Source organism: Pristis pectinata, chromosome 6 (genome assembly GCF_009764475.1).
Source record: "Pristis pectinata isolate sPriPec2 chromosome 6, sPriPec2.1.pri, whole genome shotgun sequence".
NCBI lineage: Eukaryota > Metazoa > Chordata > Chondrichthyes > Rhinopristiformes > Pristidae > Pristis > Pristis pectinata.
In genome coordinates this window covers 88,965,453-88,981,502 of record NC_067410.1, presented here as the reverse complement: position 1 = coordinate 88,981,502, position 16,050 = coordinate 88,965,453, and the positions used below count along the sequence as shown (strand labels likewise).

The window sequence follows — 16,050 nt, the reverse complement described above, 5'->3', positions numbered from 1 at the left end:
AGTTCCCATTTGAAGCCACTTTGCTAAGAAAATCAGTTCCTCTCCTGGTTTTGTGTATTATTCCTTTTAAAGGCCCCAACGAGAGATTTGCACCAAGTACCCACTGGCCTGAATTGCAATGAGTGTTTTGTGGAGAGGGCTTGTTTAGAGAAACTCAGGATCTCCCAACACATTATTTTAATGGTGTAGATGTGGGGAGGTCTATCTGGAATTTAAAAAGGTCCAATCAAACTGGGATCATGCTCGTCTTACAGAATAAGCTACTTCTCTTCAATCCCAGAAATTGTTTAGAAGAACTACAAAAGGTGTAATGAGTATTTTAAAAAAATCACAAATTAATAATTATACCATGTCACTCCACAGTATAAAGAATGGATTTAAAGCCCAGAGGGAAATTTGCATAGAGCCTCCACAGGGAATGGCTTTGTTGGGACAAATTTTGTTTTCTTTTATAAACACAATTACAATGGTATTCATATTTAACCACATCCCCTCAAAAAAAAATCAGAGATTCAAGTAATAATCACAGAAGCAGAAGTTGGGTCCACAATGCAACTCAAAGCTGTGCTGCCAATAGTCAGATCTCTTGTAATTGTTTTTTTTATTAATCATAGTGAAATTACTTTCTCATCAAAATTTATATCACTACATATTTTGATGAAAATACATTTTCTATCATTCCATTCAGATTTTTAGACAATGAATAATACATAAATATAAATCCATTTTGGAACCATTTTAATTCCATATAACAAGTCAAAAATTCAGGTGAAAAACATAAAAAATTGAGATTGTTGATGGAAAATAAGTTAAATGTACATTCTTTTCAAAAGAAGAATCAGGATTTTGCTTTCACATTACAAATTGCACTCCTCCAGAATTGCTTTGGTAACATTTCTATGGTACTTTCAGTTTCTTAGAACAACTAATGTTGCTATGAACTAATTTCCACATTTCTAGAAGCTCTGCTGGCAAAAGTTTGTGCACCACCAGCATGCTTTTATAAAGACAAGGCTCTTTATTCATCTTACTGTTTTTGTTTCTCACTAGCCCAAAGGTCTTAAAACCACAGTGACCCATAGGGGTTATTCTCAACAGTTCTAGGCACATCCCCAAGAAAACATCATCAATTGGGTAGAGCTCCAAGCTTTCTGACACACTGTATAACCTTTTTGCCAGTGAACCAGCCATCAAAAATCCACCACCTCCTACATAAGGTGGATAGTAAGTTTTATTGTACAAGCTTTCAGGTATGTAATATTTATTTTCCTTCTTTCTAATTGGTTTGGCCTTGTACAATACATCACCCACAAAAAGATTCTGGAAATAGCGTGCATTAAGAAACTCAAGAACATTCTCTGTGCTCACAAACACATCATCATCTCCTTTAAAAATGTACTTAACATTCTCACAGTAAGTGGAAAACCATCTGAGAAAGTTAACCTCTTTTAAGGTGAGATTGAAGAAAGTGTCCATGAAGTCCCACTGGAGAATATCCCTGTAAATTATATTTTCATATTCCAAGAGCTTTTGATGGTGGTACCTTTCATGTTCAATGGATGAAGTCCCCAAAAGAAACAACGTTTTAATTTGCTTCCCACCCAGCTCCATTTCTTTGCCCCATGTTTTCCTGATCACCTCTCTTCGGTCATACTGTGTTATGATGGATTTAACAATCACCAAAAGGTAGATGTCACCACTGCATTTCTCAGGATGATTGAGAATCATTGGAAAATACCTACAGTGTCTGTATTGTAAGAACTGTTCAAAGTTTGGTTCCAAGCCAGTCAACAATTCAGTGTGAGTAAAGTTGGTGGGAGCACAATTGGCAGCTGTCACATCCCATTGTTTGGCCTCCCTCCTTGCTATTGTTCCCATCTCTGTGGCAGTAGTCTCGGTTTTACTGGGACTCCAGAAGTTGTCCAAGGGAGTGAAGAAGTTCAGAAAATTGACAACTAGTCTGTCCTTTGAAGAACTGGATCTCCAAGAGATACTCTGGGACTCCTGATTCGTATAGCTGCTTTTCTCCAGCACAGTCAACATTATCACAAGCACGAAGGAGATGATACAGCAACGTTTTAATTGTTTCTTCCCTCTAAAATACATCTTCATCAGAAATGGTTCTAAGTGATGAAACAGAAACATTAATTCAGTAATTACACAGATAATTCAGTGAAATAATTAAATTCAACTAAAAATCTAAGAACAATGAATCTTTACTAAGGCACTTCACATTTCTGCCATTCTGTGTAAATACAATAGGGGCTTCCCTTCTTCATTCCAATGTTATTGAAAGAGGCAAATACATGTGTAGCAGTAATCAACATTTCATACTAACAGTCAAGCTTGTCACTTAAATGTTTCTGACATATGTCAGCAAATCCAGGCCCTTCAACCCAAGTACAAAACCAATTAATTCAAAATTCTCAAACTACTCGTGCGATTTGAACCCTCAGCTGGATCTATGAACCTTGTCTGGTAGCATAACTATTATGGTCACATCTCCACCTGCTCTTGCACCAATTTTACAACTACTGTTTCTGCTAAGGGCAAGAATCAATGATGTCACAGTTCTCATTGTTTTGATGCATTTCTGTAGTTTGGAAATATTATTGCACTCAGCAGGCTGTTATTGCCCAGTTTCCCTTGCTCATTGAACATGCGTGCAAAGCTTTACATGAACCTGGGGAAACAGGGCCTTGGGAAGTTTAAAGAAGCATTTGGTCCAGAGCAAGTAAAACAGTAAGTAATTTATTGTAATTGTATCTTGTATATTCTTTGCATTACTCATCTTAATCTAATAAATAGAGGCTTCAAACCACTTCAGACCAATGGAATGCACCTTTTGCACCATCTAGGAACTCCAAGCTTCCTACGTGCTGGCCAACCAAAGATGCAGGACATGTTGTCAACTGGAGGAGCTCAAGCTCTGTGCTTTGGAGCTTAAGTGACACCTGATGCCATGATGATCAAATGGTCTGTGGATAGCATGTTTGAGGAGATGGTCACTGTGCTGTTTAATGGAATGGTGACAGAGGGGAAGTTAATGACCACTTGATGGACAAAAATCAGCAGGCACTTAATTCAGGAGAGTTTTGAGGGCATCTTGCTCTCCAACTGGCATTCAGTTCCAAGTACTGATGGGGGAAAGAGGGTTCCCTGGAGAGAGCTGTCAGGCCAAAACAATTGCATGATGGGTGGCTCAACTATACAGGGAAGGAGGAGAAAAATCAAGCAGTTAATATTTGTAGGGGTATAGCCCAGGGACAGTCCCTTTGGCCCATGATGTTGTGCTGAACTAAATTAGTAATCAAATGCCCATCTAAGCTAATCCGGTCTGCCTACGCAACATCCACATCCCTCCATTTCCTGCACATTCATGTGCCGAAGAGCCTCTTAAATGCCTCTACAGTATTTGCATCCACTACCACCCCTGCCAGCACATTCCAGGCACCCATCACTCTGCGTAAAAAAAGAACTTGCCCCGCACAGCTCCACTGAACTTGCCCCCTCTCACCTTAACTGCATGCCCTCTGGTATTAGATAACCTTGGAAATAAAGATGTCAGCTGTCTACTCTATCTATGCCTCTCATAATCTTAAGAGCCTTGAACAGATCTCCCCTCAGCTGCTCTAGAGAAAACAACCTAAGTTTGTCCAACCTCTCCTCATAGCATGTGCTCTCTAATCCAGGCAGCATCCTGGTAAACCTCCTCTTCACCCTCTCCAAAGCCCCCACATCCTTCCTGTAACGGCGCAACCAGAAATGAATGCAATACTCCAGATGCAGCCTAACTAGAGGTTTATAAAGCAGCGACATAACTTGCCAGCTCTTGAACTCAATTCCTCAACTAATAAATGCAAGCATGCCATATGCCTTCTTTACCACCCTATCAACCTCTGTAGCCACTTTCAGGGAGCTATGGACTGAGACCCCAAGATCCCTCTGTATATCAACACTATTAAGGGTCCAGCCATTAACTGTGTACTTTCCCTTTACATTTCATCTCTCAAAGTGCAACACCTTACATTTGGCTGGGTTAAACTCCATCTGCCATTTCTCTGCCCATATCTGTAACTGATCTATACCCCGCTGTATCCTTTGGCAATCTTCTACACTATCCACAATGCCACCAATCTTCATATCGTCTGCAAACTTACTAACCCACCCATCTACATTTTTATCCAAAAGAAAAAACAACAAGATGCTGGAGAAACTCAGCAGGCCAGGCAACATCTGTGGAGAAAAACAGACAGTCAATGTTTTGGGTCAGGACCCTTTTTCAGGACTGAAGATAGGAAAAGGGGAAGTCCAATATATAGGAGAGAAGAAACAGAGCAGTGATAGGTGGCCAAAAGAGGGAAGGTGGGGTGGGCACAAGGTAGTGATAGGTGATGCAGGTAAGAGACAGTGACAGGCAGAAAGGCAGATTATTTTTCTCCTCCCCTCCCCCCATGGGGCACCTGCCTCCATACCTTTGACCCATCCCCCGGTCGATCTACTCTCCCCCGAACGTGCCTATCAAAGTGCAGGTAGACAATAAGGTGCAAGGTCATAACAAGGTAGATTACGAGGTCAAGACTCCACCTTATCATGCTAGGGAACCATTCAATAGTCTTATCACTGTAGGATAGAAACTGTCCTTGAGCCTGGTGGCATGTGCTTTCAGGCTTTTGCATCTTCTGCACGATGGGAGAGGGGAGAAGAGAGAAGAGAGAATATCCAGAGTGGGTGGGGTCTTTGATTATGCTGGCTGCTTTACCGAGGCAGTGAGAAGTATAGTCAGAGTCCATGGAGGGGAGGCTGGTTTCCCTGATGCGCTGGGCTGTGTCCACAACTCTGTATTTTCTTGCAGTCATGGGCAGAGCAGTTGCCATACCAAGCTGTGATGCATCCAGATAGGATGCTTTCTATGTGCAACGATAAAAACTGGTGAGGGTCAAAGGAGACATGCCAAGTTTCTTTAGCCTCCTGAGGAAGTAGAGGCGCTGGTGAGCTTCCTTAGCTGTGGCATCAGGCTATTGGTGATGTTCACTCCTAGGAACTTGAAGCTCTCAACCCTCGCAACCTCCACATCTCCCCCCTTCCTGAAGTTAACGACCAGCTCTTTTGTTTTGCCGACATTGAGGGAAAGGTTGTTGTCAAGAGACCATGTCACTAGGCTCTCCATCTTCTTCCTGTACTCCGACTCATCATTTTTTGAGATTCAGCCCACTATGGTGGTATTATCTGCAAACTTGTAGATGGAATTAGAGCAGTCACGCAGTCATGAGGATATAAGGAGCAGAGTAGGGGGCTGAGGATGCAGCCTTGTGGGGCACCAGTGTGGAGTCGGGGGTTGAGGAGGCAGTTCATGGCGTGCCAGTGTTGAGAATAATTGTGGCAGAGGCGTTGCTGTCTATCCTCACTGATCGCGGTCTGTTGGTCAGGAAGATGAAGATCCAGTTGCAGAGGGAGGTGTTGAGTCCCCAGGTCTCGGAGTTTGCGTGGAACTTTTGTATTGAAGGTGGAGCTGTAGTTAATAAGCAATCGTCTAACATTGATGCCTTTACTGTCCAGATGCTCCAGAGATGAGTGTAGGGCCAGGGACCCCTCCACCTCTAACTTTGCTCGAGGATGCCTTACGGTCCATCCCATGAATTGAGAAGCCCTCAGGTTGTATGGCGCAGTCAGGTGAAAGCCATGTTTCGGTGAGACACAGCACACATCAGTCCCTCAGTTCTCTTTGGTAGGTCAGTCTCGCCCTTAGTTCATCAACTTTGTTCTCAATGGCCTGGATGTTAGTTGGCAGTATGCTGGGGAGGGGGGTCTTGAACTTGTGCTGTTCCAGTCTCTTCAGCATTGATTAGAGAAAGCCAGCATTCATTTGTCAAAGGAAAATTAATGTCCAACCAACCTGGCAATGTTTTGATGAAGAAACAGAGGGTTGTTAAGGGAAACATAATTGATATGGAATTGGCTTTCCACAGATCATTTGATAAGGTGCCAAATTATAGACCTGTCATCAAGATTGAAGGCAAAGAGAAAATTAGTTAAGCAACAGGAATTTGAAATAGTTGCAAAGGCAGAGAAGATTCCTGATAAGCAAGAGGTGAAAGTTACTGCAGTACATGGGGAACACAGTTGAGACTATAATCAAATCAGCCATGACCTTATGGAATAGTGGAGCAGGCCAAATGGCCTACTCTGGTTCCAATTTGTTAGCTTGTATGCTTACATGAAACATTTGTGGTGAACGTTGGTTTGTAGGACTGAAGGGGAGTGTACATTGAGGTTCCCTGGGGTCAGTACTGGGAGCACTGCCCTTCTTTATGTGTATATTAATGATTTGGACTTGGTTGTGCAGGGCATAATTTCCAAATGTTTTGATGATAAAACCAAGAGGTGTATTGAACAGTAAAGAGTCTGGCAATAGATTTCAACAAGATAAAGGCAGAATTGCAGGATGGGCAGCAAATTAAAACTAATGCAGTGAAATGCAAAACATTCTGTTTTTCAGTTGGATGAATGAGAAGAAAAAATGCAAACTAGACAACATAATTCTAAAAATGGTGCAAGAACAGATCTTGGGATAGGTGCATAGCTAATTGAAATTGGTGGAGAAGGTTGAAAAAGTGGTTGTAAAAACCCATAGGATCCTGGTCTTTATGAACAGAGCCACTGAGTGCAAGAGTTAGGGAGTTATGATGAGCCTTTATAAAACTCTGGTTCAGTCACAATTGGAGTACAGTGCCTATTTCTTTAAGGCAGGTGCAGCAGATATTTATCAAAATAGTTTCAGGGTCTTCAGTCAGTTATGTGGATAGAATGGAGAAACTAGTAGTTGTTCTCCTTGGAACAGAGGAGATTGCAAGGAGATCTGATAGAGCTTTGAGAAGGGTCTAGTCAAGAGTAAATACAGAGAAATTGTTCCGAATGACAGAATGCCAAAGAAGAAAAGCGGCTACAGAAAGAAAGCGACTGGAAAAAGAACCCAAAAAAGTTTCATGTAGTGAACATTCAGAGTCTGGAATGCACTGCCAGGGTTGTAATGGAGATTGAATTGAATCTATCATTCACATTGGAGTTAGATAAGTACCTGAAAGGATAGAATTTGCACAGCTATGGAGAGAGGGAAGGGGACTGGTTCCATGATCCACAAAAACTTCAGAAGAAATCCAACCAAACTCAAAAAAATTTCACTGAAGCACCAACTGGAGAGCTTGGATTACAAAAGACAGATGTTTTCAGGTGATGTGCTAAGAAATCCCAGCGACAAGACAACTTTATTATATGCACGTTCCTACACCTTAAAATCAATTACAAATAGTAGATCAGTGTTAATGTTCCATCCATACTTATTCCCTTTAAACAAACCTTAAAAAGTGATATGAAACAAATGTCATTGCTGTTCCTTGATGCTCAGATTTACAACATAGTCAATAAGTACCAAGCTGCCTGGAACCTGCTCATTTTCCCATCAGATGTGGAAATCCATCTTTTGGGATAAAAAAGAAAGCCAATTAACAACTCACCCATGTTGCCAAGCCTTTATAAACAATTGGAACCCACCAAAAACACACTACTGACAAGGGCAGGACTGTTCTTGTTGACCTCCGAACCCCAGCTCTCTGAAAAATCCTCATACTTCCCTCTTAACCATCAGGTCACCGTCTCCCAGGCAAACACTGACCTTACTTCTTCAGGAGATCTTCCCTTCACAGCCTTCTGTCTCATAGTCCCACAAGCACACACAGCTACCTCAACCTCTTCCCCATGACCCACGAGCAGGAATGTCCTGGTATATCCATTCTTCAGCCTGTTCTTGTCCCACAGAGCACATTCCTCCTTGCCTTGACTCTATCTTTTCTGCCACATTCAATGTCTTTCCACTTAGTCCATGACCCTTCAGATGCCCTGCACCACTTTAACAATTTCCATTTTCCTGGTCCCATCTGACCCAGTTTCACCAGGGACACTCATTTCCTCTGCACTTCCATCCTACATCTAGCCAACCAGTTCCCTTCCAACTCCTCCTTCATCTGGCTGAACTATTCAGACAAAACTTCTCCGTTTACTTCCTCCATGTTATAGGTGAAGTTATGGGAACCTGCATTGATTGGGTGCAGGCAGGTTCCCGTAACTACACCTATACCTGTTACAACAGGATATGGATCAACTGGGAAAGTTGGGGGGGGGGGGGGGGGAAACAGCAGATGGAATTTAACTCAGATAAAAGTGAAGCGATACATTTTGGGAAGTTAAACCAGGGCAGGACTTGCATAGTGAACGGCAGGGCCCTGGGGAGTGCTGTTGAACAGAGACTGATCTTGGGGTACAAGTATATAGTTCCCTGAAAGTGGCAGCATGGGTAGACAGAGTGGTGAAGAAGATGTATGGAATGCTTGCCTTCATCAGCCATGGCATTGAGTACAAGTTGGGATGTCCTGATACAACGCCAGAAAATGTTAGTTAGACCATAATCAGAGAAGTGCATGCAGTTCTGGTCACCATGCTATAGGAAGGATGTGATTAAGCTTGAGAGGCTGCAGAAAAGATTTAAGGATTTTGTCTGAACTGAAGGACTCAAATTATAAGGAAAGACTGGATAGGCTAGGACTCCTTTCCCTGGAGCAAAGGAGGCTGTGGGGTGACTTTATGAGGTTTATAAAGTCATGAGGGGCACAGATAGGGTAGATAGTCACAGATTTTTCCCTAGTGTAGGGGAGTCTAAGACTAGAGGGAATAGGTTTAATTTGAGAGGGGAAAGATTTAAAGGGGATCTAAGCAGCAAGATTTTCCACACAGAGGGTGGTGGGTATACAGAATGAATTGCCAGAGAAAGTGGGAGAGGCAGGTATAATTACAATACTTAAAAGATATTTGGACAGGTACATGGATAGGAAAGGTTTATTAGGGACCCAGACCAAACACATGGGACTGGCTCAGGAAAGCACTTTGTTCAGCACAGACGAGTTCAACCTGTTTCTGTGCTGCAGAGATCCAAAAACAAAGGGTTACCACAAGTCTGACCAAGACTGATCAACTCACGTACTGAGTAGCATACCGTACAAGCTCGTACATTGTCTTTGAAGTTCTGAGTAAAATTAACTGTGCCTTTCACTGGTTGTCAGCAGTGTGTCTCTAATACAAGCGGAAATTCAGCAAAAGTTACTCAATTTGAAGTTCTGATCACACATATTGCACATCCGTAATTAAAAGTCGAACTAGATACATAAACTACTATGCAACAGTAATGACTTGGTGTTATTTGAACAATATTGGGAATTTCTTAGTGGACTAGCATTTGATACTGCAATAGAGAAAAACATTTACTTTATGGATAAAGGAGATTATGTAGGATTACTGACTAACAATCATAGTAGTTACAGCTTCCAAACATTCTGCAGCCAAATGAATTCATTAAACTTACTAGAAATCTCTGCACTTGAAATTAATAAACTACTTGTCATTAAAACAATTCTCATAACTATATTAAATATTGTAAAAATACCATATCGATGCCATTATCTTTGAATGAGTCCAATTGTTTTTCTAAACTGTAAGAGAGCATAAATTTATCAGGTCAATAGGAACCTTCAAAAGTACCCTAAAGGCACCTCAAAGTATAAGAAATCATACTCAAGAATATTAGTTTTCCAGCAATCAATCATAAATTAAATTGTGATGATATGATAATGGGGTCACCAATATCTGGTATCATCCATTCATTATCAGGTTCCCTCATTAAACTTTCATCAAGGAAACGCCTGCCTGTATCACACAGCTTAACAGCAACACAGTCCACTAAATTCTGAATAATGATATCAATACATCTTTCTCATTTACTGCAAATGCTTCAAGGCATGCTCCAGAATAAGACCAAATCACCAGCTACCTAAAGGCCAGACCAATTGTGGTTAAGGAACTGGATGGGTGATATGCTCAGAGGCTCATGTGGATAGTGCTTTGAACTTGCCACTACTAAAAACAACTGCAAAATAACCCTGAGCAGTCTGAGCTGCACAGATGACCCTTTCTGCTGTTTAGCATCCTCTGCATTTATAACCAGACTGAACACTAGACTCAATTCTGCTTTCCACATTAGACGATTGATTTTTTTAAAAATAACCCCAAACACAGCCCCTGAAACTTGATTGGGCCACTAACTTTTTCTACTTGATTCTCCATCTCAAGGAGAGCTGGGACTCAGAACAACATTTTTACTTTCCAACCTTAGCTTCGAAACAGAATCCACAGCCTTGCCAATGGTAATGTTACATCCAGGTGTAGGTGTGAGCGGTAAAAATTTGGGGTACAAAATTTGTCCACATGCCCACGCATATAAATGAAAGTGCTATTTGAATTTGTGGTGGTGTCATTGCTCCTTAGATTGAATCTGTAGAAAAATCTGGACACTATGACAAAGTACTTGCTCCAAATTTCCTATAAATTTTGCTCTTTGATTGCAAATAACAACGTTCTATTTAGAAAGTCACCTTTATGTTTCCAAAGTGAGAATGCACACAGTCTGGGACTCTGCCCCACTCATCTTTCAACTTCTAACTTCAGGGCACCTCAGACAAACCTTTGGTCTGAACTCAGGACTCCTCATGCACAAATTTAGCAGACAGTTGACTATATTAAAAGCAGCTACCTGCAGTTTTCATGGAATCACAGAATGACAACTGAACAGGAGGCCACTTGATCCATCATGTCCGCACTGAACCAGAGCAAATTCCCAGTTCCATCCCTCAGCCCTTTCTCCATAGCCTTGGAATTTTTTTTTCACCATGTTTATCCAATTCCTTGTTGAAGGCCTGGAACCTATCTCCACCACATCTGCAAACAGTACATTCCACATTCCAACCAGACACTGAATAAAAATTTTTTTCCCTTGTCACTCATGATATCAGAGGTAAAGTTTTTTTTACATACATACACACACACATACACACACACACAGCGGTGGGTGCGTGGAATGCACTGCCAGGGGTGCTGGTAGAGGCAGATACATTAGGGACATTTAAGAGACTATAGATAGGCACATGGATGAAAGAAAAATGGAAGGCTACGTGGGAGGGAATGGTTAGATTGATCTTAAAAGGTTAAAAGGCTGAAAGGTCAGCACAACATCGTGGGGCAAAGGGCCTTACTGCGCTGTAATGTTCTGTGTTCTAATATGTAGGGAATGGAGGGACATGGCTCATGTGCAGGCAGAAGAGACTCATTTTAATTTGGCATTGTGTTCAGTGCGGACATTGTGTGTCGAAGGACTTGTTCCTGTGCTGTACTGTTCTATGTTTTATGCTCTTTATTTTATACCTGTGACCTCTTGTCCTCAACCCATCCACGAGTGGGAACAGCCTGTCACTATCCATTTTGCTGGCCCCTCATTTTATATACTTCAATCAAATTCTCCCTCAGCCTTCTCTGAAGAAAACAGTCGCAACTTCTCTATCCAATCCTTGTAATTGTAGTCCCTCATCTCAGGAACTTTTCTCATAAATCTCCTGGACTTCCTTCAATGGCTTCATATTCTTCCTCTAATGTGATGACCACACTTGAACACAATACTCCTGTTGAGGACAGGCCTATGACTTATAAAGGTTCAGCACAACTTCCCTGCTTTTATAATCCGTGCTTCTATTGATAAAGCCCAGATCTGTGTATGCATTTATTAATCACTTTCTCAATCTGTCCTGTCACTTTCAATGATTTGTGCACCTATACCCCAGGTCCCCTACTCCCCACACTCCTTTCATGTTATATATTGCCCCTCTACGAGCATACATCACTATTAAACCTCACTCTGCTCTGCATCTACCTATTCCACCAGCAAGTTTATATCCTGCACCAACCTCTACCCTTATGACATAGGAGACAGCCATTTGGCCCATCAAATCTGTGGTGCCTCAAAAAGTGATCCCATCACCCCGCTGATTTTGCCTGCAATCCCTCTTCACAATACTCCCAGAATTTGTGTCAGCCTCAAATTTACAAATTGTGCCTTGCACCCCCAAATCTGAGTATTGGTTTATTATTGTCACTTGTACCGAGGTACAGTGAAAAACTTGTCTTGCATACCAATCATGCAGGTCAATTCATTACACAGTGCAGTTACATTGAGTTAGTACAGAGTCCATTTTGATGTAGTACAGGTAAAAACAATAACAGTACAGAGTAAAGTGTCACAGCTAGAGAGAAAGTGCAGTGCAATAAGGTGCAAGGTCACAACAAGGTAGATCGTGAGGTCATAGTCCTTCGTCTATCGCCAAAACAGGTCTACAGCAGATGCTATCTCCCTGGCCCTACACTTAGTCTGGAGCATCTGGACAGTAAAGATACCCAAGTTAGACTATTGTTTATTGACTACAGCTCTGCCTTCAAAACAATAATCCCAAGCAAGCTTGTCACCAAACTCCAAGACTAGGACTCAACACCTCCCTCTGTAACTGGATCATTGACTTCCTAACAAACAGACTGCAATCAGTGAGGATAGGCAGCAATACCTCCGGCACGATTATTCTCAACACTGGTGCCCCACAAGGCTGCGTCCTCAGCTCTCTACTCTACTCCCTATACACTCATGACTGTGTGGCCAGGTTCTGCTCTAACTCCATCTACAAGTTTGCAGATGATACCACCATTGTAGGCTGTATCTCAAACAGCGATGAGTCGGAGTACAGGAAGGAGATAGAGAGCTTAGTGGCATGGTGTCATGACAATAACCTTGCCCTCAATGTCAACAAAACAAAAGAGCTGGGCATTAACTTCAGGAAAGGGGGTGGTGTACATGCACCTGTCTACATCAATGGTGCTGAGGTCAAGAGGGTTGAGAGCTTCAAGCTCCTGGAAATGAACATCACCAACAGCCTATCCTGGTCAGATCACATAGACCCCACGGCCAAGAAGGCTCACCAGCGCCTCTACTTCCTCAGGAGGCTAAAGAAATTCGGTTTGTCCCCTTTGACTCTCACCAACTTTTACCGATGCACCACAGAAAGGATCCAATCTGGATGTATCACGGCTTGGTACAGCAACTGCTCTGCCCAGGACTGCAAGAAACTGCAGAGTTGTGGACACAGCCCAGTGCATCACAGACACCAGTCTCCCCTCCTTGGACTCTGTCTTTACCTCTCGGTGTCTTAGTGAAGCAGCCAGCATAATGAAAGACCCCACCCACCCGGGACATTCTCTCTTCTCTCCTCTTCCTTCAGGTAGAAGATACAGGAGCCTGAGGGCACATACCACCAGACTTAAGGACAGCTTCTACCCCACTGTGATAAGACTATTGAATGGTTCCCTTATACAACAGGATGCATTAATATTGATTTAAGAAAAAACAATGGCCCTAACACCAAACTCTGAAGAATTCTATCGTTCACCTTTCAATCCAAATATCAACCAGTCACCAGGACCTTCTGTTGTCTGTTACTTAACCAAGTTTACATCCACGTGTTTCAATGTTGCTGATATACCCATTATGTGGCACCTTATCAAAAGCCTTCTGGAAATCCATATACACTACATCAACTCAAACTGCTACTGCATAAAAAAAGTACTATCAAATTGGTTAAATACTATTTGCCTTCAATAAATCAGAACCAGTTTGCCATTTTCCTCCAGGGGACTATTAATCCTTTCCTAGGATAATGTCTCGAAATGCTTTCCAAACAGCAAGTGTTACGGACTCAGTGAAAGTCCCTTTAAGATAGAGAGTGTGTATGTGTGTGTGGGGCGTGCTTACGTCAATAGAAGATAAAGGACGTAATGACGTTGTTGAAGAAGTTAGAAGAAGAAGAAGGAGAGAGAGAGAGAAGGGAGAGAGACACCAGCCTGCTTGTTTTCTCTACCGATGGATGAGAAACTATAACTGTGTCTGCCACTGAAACCCATGTATGGAAGTTGGAAGTAATCCGGTGGAGTTCACTTTGTTGCTGACCTGTAGAAGGAAACAGGTATTTGTGTGTGGACAACCACAATTCGGATGCTTTTCGGGGTGAGGAAGTCACTACCGAGTAAACACTGAAGTGTCGTTTGGGTTCCATCGTGGAACATTTGGATTTCATATGTACTCTCTCTATGTTTCTCTACGTCTACGTCTTATCTTCAGACAATGGTGGTTGTTGAAGAAGCCCTTGCTCATGTTTCACCTTATGGCTTGCGGAACTGAACTTTAAGAACCATTCCGGAACTGGGAGTTTTGGACTTTGCCACACCCACACACACGAAGAGTTTAGTTTTGGGGTTAACGTTCGAGGTTTAACATTTTTGAATTCTAACATACTAACATTTTTACTTTTACTTTACGTATTATCATAAGTAGTAATTAATAAAATAGTTTTTAACACTGAATCATGCTCAGTGTGTTTCTTTTGTTGCTGGTTCGTGACACAAGATTAAACTGATTGGCTTGTAGTTGCTGGACTTGTGTTTACTCCTTTTTCTTTTAAAAGATGGAGCAACGGATTCTTTTCTTAAACAACAGGAAAACATTTGTTACTTTCCAGTCCTTTGCATCACCCTGGTATCCACAAAGCATTGGAAGATTAAAGTCAATGCCCCCATGATTTCCTCCCATACTTCTCTCACAAGTCCAAGGATGTATCCCTCTCCCCTCCAAAGTAAACATTCGATGCACTTGACCCAGCTCGTTTCTTGCAACCACATCCAGCAACGCCTCTTGGTCCAGAAACATCCTCCTCCAGAGAAATCATTCGAGACAATTTATTAATTCTTCGCCCTCTCGACCCTTAATAATATTACTATCCCGGTTTAAACAGAGTTAATGGAAGCACCCCCATTATAACTACACTGTAATGCCTGCACTTCATTGTAATGTCACCTCATAATAGCCCAAGTCTATCCCTCTAGGTTGGTCACCTATCGAAACATCCAGCAATGTGATCAAGTTCTCGCTACCATTACTCAGTTCCGTTCCTCTCTTCCGCGCTGCAATAAAACTGACACTTCTTCCTTTCACTCGCCCTTGATAAAGTTAATACTACTAACTTAAAAATTCTGCACTTAAATCAATTCGAAAATGTTGTCGTGCATTAGCGACATAGGCGTTAGGGTGCTTTATACTCAACGATTTCAGAGCAAACGCAATATATTGTAACAAACCCCATGCGGCTGCACAGCACAACATGGTCACACATTTCCCCTAAAATAGTCACCTTCACCGAACGGGGTAGGGGTTAGGTGGGACGGGGCTTGGAAAGTTTAGTGACTTTTTAAGAAAGTGTTTGATTTCCCAGCCACATTTTATTTAGTAATCGGTTTACTCACCGCCTGAATATTAAACCACAGAAAAATACACTCGTGTTTGTTATTTGTTCAGTACATTGTGTTGTAAGTGATCCCCGAATCATGTCCCCGTTGCGATACGACACGTTAATCTCGAATTCAATCTCTTTCATAAACGCTGCTAGTAGACATTAATGTTTAATTTACCTTAATGTGATGGGCTTTCCACCAGATAACTGTAAAAGCGTGCGCACTGCTCACAAGGCAATTCGGACCTGATTCAGTTGTGAACACCCGCCCCTTCCGCGTTTTGCAATACAGCTGTGGAAAATCAGTCAATGAGTAACTGAGAGCAAGCATCCTGTTTGCTCTTCAAACCACAATGTGCTTTGAATCTCTGGCTGAGAGAGGGTGCTGAGAGCTGAGTGGTTATCTGTTCTTCTATCAGGCTGCGGATTGGATTTCGCTCCCAACGTAGAGACAGATCTTCATGCTGATCGGGGAGCGATGGCATGCGTTTTTCCAACTCTGGAAGACTGGGAGTAATGCAGTGTCCCACACACCCCAGCACCAGGAGACCTGGAGTAATGCAGTGTCCATCACACCCCAGCACCAGGAGACCTGGATTAGTGCAGTGTCGGACACACCCCAGCACCAGGAGTAATGCAGTGTCCAACACACCCCAGCTCTAGGACACCAGGAGTAATACAGTGTCCAACGCACCCCAGCTCTGGGAGACTGGGAGTAATGCAGTGTCTGACACACCCCAGCCCAAGAGACCCGGAGTAATGCAATGTCCATCACACCCCAGCTCCTTGA

The 16,050-nt window shown here is 42.4% G+C and overlaps 1 protein-coding gene across 3 annotated transcripts; it reads right to left on the bottom strand.

Moving 5' to 3' along the window:
• Positions 1-600: 600 nt before the first annotated feature.
• On the bottom strand, positions 601-15,572 carry b3gnt7 (UDP-GlcNAc:betaGal beta-1,3-N-acetylglucosaminyltransferase 7). Of its 3 annotated transcripts, none has more exons than XM_052018320.1 (2): positions 15,439-15,572; positions 601-2,123 (listed from the first exon to the last, which is right to left on the bottom strand). In XM_052018320.1, the coding sequence occupies exon 2, from the start codon at positions 2,110-2,112 to the stop codon at positions 898-900; it is 1,215 nt and encodes a 404-aa protein (XP_051874280.1). In that variant the 5' UTR covers positions 2,113-2,123; positions 15,439-15,572; the 3' UTR covers positions 601-897. The 3 variants fall into 3 exon arrangements, with proteins under 3 accessions (XP_051874280.1, XP_051874281.1, XP_051874282.1); XM_052018321.1 differs by lacking the exon at positions 15,439-15,572 and adding an exon at positions 15,274-15,394; XM_052018322.1 differs by lacking the exon at positions 15,439-15,572 and adding an exon at positions 10,479-10,600.
• Positions 15,573-16,050: the final 478 nt, after the last annotated feature.

Excerpts from the sequence above, each read along its gene's own strand:
- b3gnt7 (XM_052018320.1), bottom strand. The coding sequence starts at position 2,112 with ATGAAGATGTATTTTAGAGGGAAGAAACAATTAAAACGTTGCTGTATC.